The sequence below is a fragment of the Xyrauchen texanus genome, chromosome 5 (assembly GCF_025860055.1).
Source record: "Xyrauchen texanus isolate HMW12.3.18 chromosome 5, RBS_HiC_50CHRs, whole genome shotgun sequence".
Lineage (NCBI taxonomy): Eukaryota > Metazoa > Chordata > Actinopteri > Cypriniformes > Catostomidae > Xyrauchen > Xyrauchen texanus.
Genome location: NC_068280.1, coordinates 9,668,719 through 9,675,052, shown reverse-complemented (window position 1 = coordinate 9,675,052; position 6,334 = coordinate 9,668,719). Strand labels below are relative to the sequence as shown.

The 6,334-nt window shown below is 32.7% G+C and overlaps 1 protein-coding gene across 1 annotated transcript; it reads left to right on the top strand.

Annotated features, from left to right (window-relative positions):
- Nucleotides 1-91: 91 nt before the first annotated feature.
- LOC127644241 (uncharacterized) lies at nucleotides 92-5,955 on the top strand. The gene is made up of 22 exons (XM_052127327.1): nucleotides 92-153; nucleotides 240-418; nucleotides 628-749; nucleotides 848-909; nucleotides 1,093-1,196; nucleotides 1,405-1,465; nucleotides 1,561-1,739; nucleotides 1,833-1,954; nucleotides 2,108-2,169; nucleotides 2,347-2,450; nucleotides 2,608-2,665; nucleotides 2,753-2,946; nucleotides 3,054-3,175; nucleotides 3,335-3,396; nucleotides 3,573-3,676; nucleotides 3,852-3,909; nucleotides 3,997-4,190; nucleotides 4,298-4,419; nucleotides 4,579-4,640; nucleotides 4,817-4,920; nucleotides 5,009-5,148; nucleotides 5,348-5,955. Exons 1-22 carry the CDS (start codon nucleotides 146-148, stop codon nucleotides 5,441-5,443), a joined length of 2,319 nt encoding a protein of 772 aa, XP_051983287.1. The 5' UTR covers nucleotides 92-145; the 3' UTR covers nucleotides 5,444-5,955.
- Nucleotides 5,956-6,334: the final 379 nt, after the last annotated feature.

Below are 6,334 nucleotides of genomic sequence, written 5' to 3'. Positions count from 1 at the left end.
TGCTGTTTGAATTTCTTGACAGTTAAGGAAATTGCTTTTGCTCTGAATCCAAACCATCGTATTACCTTAATTTGTCTTTGTTACAGGATTAATACCAACTACAACAGCAACAGCAGGCACAACACCTCAGACCAATACAGAAGCTATGACTGTGTAAGAGTAATAATTAAGTCTTGTTTTGTAAAAGGCATTTGTTTTTATTCTCTATATTCATTCCACCATTTACTTTCTTTTTTTAGTGTTGGGAAGGTGATTATTTACATTCGCCTGGTATTCATCACGTTGGGCCCCATACCAATTCAGAGTAAAGTTCTAGAGATTGCAAACTCAATGCTTGAGCCACAGCTCAGAACTAAAAGAGATGTCACAACACAAATCATGAGTGATCCTGTGAGCTTTTTGAATGTTACCTATGAACGTGAGTTTTTCTCTTCTGTTTAGATTCCCTTTTTTGTTAATATTACATTTTGAACATATATTTATTTTTTTATCACCTCTTTATAAGGATAATTAAAGTAAAATGAAATGTATAAAATTAATGATCCCATATTTTAATGATTGAACAAGTGACATTTCAACACCTGTATATAATCACCCTAATTTGTGTTGTATATTCTTCTCATAAAGGAATTTCTGATAACTCGTATGCCCTCAAATTTGGATTTGAGATCAGCAATGTAACAATGACAGAAAATCTTGAACTCAGAAATGGCACCTACAATTTTATCCAGAACTCTATAAATTCATTGGTGGGTTTGAAACTGTTTTAGAATACTTGCTTTGTAATTGAAATGGTTTTAATGATTAATCTCATATTAATATCTGTATTTATTGCTAAAATCTACAGCTGAACAAGATTCTAAATAGCAATTCAACCAGTCCATTTGTGTTCCAAAAAGCCAATTTCAGGTAAGTTGTGACTCATTTTTTAAAGCTTTAATCAGAGATCATTAATGTTAAAGTTATTTTCAATCTGGTTTGATGTAATCAATGGCTTTTTAAGTTATGTTATCTCCAAGAGGAAATGAGCTCAGTAAAATCTTTTAAAATTATTTATTCTGTTTGTCATTGTGGATTTTTATCTTCCCTCAGCGGTAATTCCACTGTGATCATTGCCAATGTCTTGTATACTTTCTCGGAAAATGACATCAAAACTCCAAGTGCCTTTGTCAAGGAACTTCTGGAAGTCACGCAGAGTATGCTTTCTTATAAACATAAACATCTTAGTATTAAGAATGCCATGAGATATCGAAAAAGCATAACAAATTAAACAGATACTGTAAATAATAAACTGTTAACTGCTATTTCATGTTTTAAAGTTGTGCTTTATAATATAGTGAATTTGCCGTTTATTGTTATTTATAGGCACAAGACTCATCTTTTAATCATAACTATGTGTTACAGGCTCATCAACTCCATCTCCAGTGAACAGAACATCTCAAAAACCCGAGGAAACACCAACTTTGTAAATGCAACATTTCAAGTTTCATTTGTGTAAAAGATACTTGTTTTTGTCCATTCTTTCTCTCAACATTCCTCTTATTTACCTTCTTTTTTTAGTGTTGGGAAGGCGATTATTTACATTCGAATCATATTTAAAACATTGGGCCCCATACCAAGTGAGAGTAAAGTTCTAGAGGTGGCTAACTCGATGCTGGCGGCACATCTCATAACAAAACAAAATCTGAGAGCACAAACTCTGGGTGATCCTGTGAGCTTTGAGACTGTAACTTATAAGAGTACGTTTTCTATCCACAGTTGAGTCACGAGGAAACAATAATTCCATATTACAATGAGTAGATGTGTATATTAACTAATTTGTGTGTGTAAAGAAATTTCTGATAGGTCATATTCCCTCAATTTTGGATTTGAAATCAATGATGTTTCCATGTCTGAGAAACTTGAACTCAGGAATAGCACACGTGCTTTAATTGAGAAGTCTATAAATTCATTGGTGAGTTTGAGACTATTTGAAACGGTGCTAATTTATGCAGTGCTCTAAAAATTTAATTAAGATTTCAATGTAATGTTGACTTATTTTTAATGATATCAACCTCAACATTAATAAACCAATTTGTTCCTTTTTTTTTTTTTTGCTACTCTTCAGCTGAACGAGATCCTTCGTTCTACTCCAGCCACTCCATTTGTGTTCAATATGACCAAATTCCAGTAAGCCATTTTTTTATACCTTATTCAGAGCAGAAATGTTCAACCATTTTAGAAAAACATATTTGATTTTATCTGTATTTAGTTGTTGGTTAAGTGGGATGTGATGGGAGAAGCATGTTGAGATAATTTCAAAGTATTTACTTACGTTTGTCATTGTACAATACAATTTTCCTACAGGGTTAATTCCACTGTGATCGTGGCAGATGTCGAGTATGTTTTCTCAGAAAGCGACATCAATAAACCTAGCCGCTTTGTTACTGCACTCATCAAAGTTAACAATGGTATGTTGTTCTGCGTGAAAATATGAATATTAATTGTTTTAATGATTAAGCTGCGATTTTATAATTTAAAATGTCCTTTCTCACTTTCTGATCAATAGAGGTTTTTAATGATTGCTTTAGCTGGGATTTTCTAATGTTTTCATTTTATTTCAATTAGATTTTTTCCAACCAACTACAGAAACATCTCCTCAGACCACTACGGAAGCTATGACTGTGTAAGAGCAATAATTAAGTCTTGTTTTGTTAAAGGAAATTGTTTTCATTCTGTCTTTACATTTCTCTTATTTACCTTCTTTTTTTAGTATTGGGAAGGCGATTATTTACATTCGCATCATATTTAAAACATTGGGCCCCATACCAAGTGAGAGTAAAGTTCTACAGTTGGCTAACTCGATGCTGGCGGCACGTATCAGAACAAAACAAAATCTGAGAGCACAAAATCTGAGAGAACAAACTCTGGGTGATCCTGTGAGCTTTGTGAATGTAACTTATAAGAGTACGTATTCTATCCACAGTTGAGTCACGAGGAAACAATAATTCCATATTACAATGAGTAGATGTGTATATTAACTAATTTATTTGTGTGTGTGTGTGTGTGTAAAGAAATTTCTGATAGGTCATATTCCCTCAATTTTGGATTTGAAATCAATGATGTTTCCATGTCTGAGAAACATGAACTCAGGAATGGCACACGTGCTTTAATTGAGAAGTCTATAAATTCATTGGTGAGTTTGAGACTATTTGAAACAGTGCTAATTTATGCAGTGCTCTAAAAAATAAATTAAGATTTCAATGTAATATTGACTTACGTTTAATGACATCAACCTCAACATTAATAAACCAATTTGTTCAAATGTTTTTTTTTTTTTTTTGCTACTCTTCAGCTGAACGAGATCCTTAGTTCTACTCCAGCCACTCCATTTGTGTTCAATGGGGCCAAATTCCAGTAAGTCAGGTTTTATACCTTATTCAGAGCAGAAATGTTCAACAATTTTAGAAAAACATATTTGATTTTATCAGTATTTAGTTGTTGGTTAAGTGGGATGTGATGGGAGAAGCATGTTGAGATAATTTCAAAGTATTTACTTACGTTTGTCATTGTACAATACAATTTTCCTACAGGGGTAATTCCACTGTGATCGTGGCAGATGTAGAGTATGTTTTCTCAGAAAGCGACATCAAGACACCCAGCCCCTTTATTTCTGCACTCACCGCAGTTAACAATGGTATGTTGTTCTGCGTGAAAATATGAATATTAATTGTTTTAATGATTAAGCTGCGATTTTATGGTTTAAAATGTTCACCTAATTTAAAATGTCCTTTCTCACTTTCTGATCAATAGAGGTTTTTAATGATTGCTTTAGCTGAGATTTTCTAATGTTTTCATTTTATTTCAATTAGATTTTTTCCAACCAACTACAGAAACATCTCCTCAGACCACTACGGAAGCTATGACTGTGTAAGAGCAATAATTAAGTCTTGTTTTGTTAAAGGAAATTGTTTTCATTCTGTCTTTACATTTCTCTTATTTACCTTCTTTTTTTAGTATTGGGAAGGCGATTATTTACATTCGCATCATATTTAAAACATTGGGCCCCATACCAAGTGAGAGTAAAGTTCTACAGTTGGCTAACTCGATGCTGGCGGCACGTCTCAGAACAAAACGAAATCTGAGAGCACAAAATCTGAGAGAACAAACTCTGGGTGATCCTGTGAGCTTTGTGAATGTAACTTATAAGAGTACGTATTCTATCCACAGTTGAGTCACGAGGAAACAATAATTCCATATTACAATGAGTAGATGTGTATATTAACTAATTTATTTGTGTGTGTGTGTGTGTGTAAAGAAATTTCTGATAGGTCATATTCCCTCAATTTTGGATTTGAAATCAATGATGTTTCCATGTCTGAGAAACATGAACTCAGGAATGGCACACGTGCTTTAATTGAGAAGTCTATAAATTCATTGGTGAGTTTGAGACTATTTGAAACGGTGCTAATTTATGCAGTGCTCTAAAAAATAAATTAAGATTTCAATGTAATATTGACTTACGTTTAATGACATCAACCTCAACATTAATAAACCAATTTGTTCAAATGTTTTTTTTTTTTTTTTGCTACTCTTCAGCTGAACGAGATCCTTAGTTCTCCTTCAGCCACTCCATTTGTGTTCAATGGGGCCAAATTCCAGTAAGTCAGGTTTTATACCTTATTCAGAGCAGAAATGTTCAACAATTTTAGAAAAACATATTTGATTTTATCTGTATTTATTTGTTGGTTAAGTGGGATGTGATGGGAGAAGCATGTTGAGATAATTTCAAAGTATTTACTTACGTTTGTCATTGTACAATACAATTTTCCTACAGGGGTAATTCCACTGTGATCGTGGCAGATGTAGAGTATGTTTTCTCAGAAAGCGACATCAAGACACCCAGCCCCTTTATTTCTGCACTCACCGCAGTTAACAACGGTATGTTGTTCTAATGATTAAGCTGGTATTTTTTGGTTTAAAAGTTTCACCTAATTTAAAAATGTCTTTCTCGCCTTCTGATCTTTAGAGCCTATTATACCTGTCACACTTTACCCCATCGTGGACACTACAGTCTCAAACAACAGCACTAATGCAGCATGGGTTGTGGCTATCATAGTCCCCTGTGCTATTGCCATTATCCTCATACCTTGTTGGATTCTTCTTTGTGTATGTATTATAATAATATTGTTTATTGACAATATGTGTATTAGTTATGAAGTGATTAGTGGAAACAGGGATGTGATATGCAATTGATGCAATAGTGTTTCTGAGATTTTGAGGTTTATTTTTAATTGTTTATTTGCTTTAAATATTGTTTTGACATTTCAAGAAATTCAAGCCTATGGTTCTTTCTCTCTTTCTTTAGTGTCTGCTCTGTGGTTGCTGTGCAGCAGTGAGAAAACGTTGGCACAGAAGGCAGTCATACAACATACAGTACACCACACGCAACAGTATCTTCTAGAGCATTAGAGAGACATTGAGCGAAGAATTAATTAGGATATGCCACATCTCAACAATTGCAAAACATAAAAGATAATGGAAGCTTTGAAGATAAATAATGATATACATAGAGCATATATATCTGGGGTTTTTGTTTCTTATCTTTCTCTTCTATGATGATCTTATAATAATGCCAAATTTGATAGTAATTTCTTAGTGATTGTTTAAGGCTGATATTTAAATTTCCATAATGAATATGCTGTTGTAGAGCTTATATATTACACTATTTATTTTCTTTTGCCTGTATTGCTGGACAGACAGGAGCTCCACAAAAGTGTGATGAATGTGATGTATTATGTAATGAAAGAAAATTATTTATTTAATGATTCTATAAGGTTTACAATGTTTAAATTAATCATCTTCTTAAAATAATTAATTTATTTGATATTACACATTTCATTTTAAGAGGACTATTTAGATGGAATATATTAAACATTTATTTATTCAAACTTTTCTCTAAGATAAGTTATTTTGTGCTCAAATGTTTAATTCTATTGTGCTACATACATACTGTAGGTATGTGCAACAGTGGACTTTCCAAAGAGTCTCTTTTAAAAGAAGACACTTATTGTCCAAAAGTTATAATTAATAAATAAGAAATCAAATTAATTAACAAAACGTCATAAAGAAAATTTATTACGAAAAGCTAAAATTTATTTGAAATTTATGAGCCATTAATTTGTGCTAAAACTTTTAATGAAAAATAAAATACTGTCCGTGTCAAGGCCTATGAACACAATGGAGTCTTGAAGACTTTAAACTGTAACTGAGCATGACCATGTCATGTGAATTATCTTGGAGGAGACTCTAAAAGGTCAACTTATACCACTCACACAATCTTAGCTTCCATTCA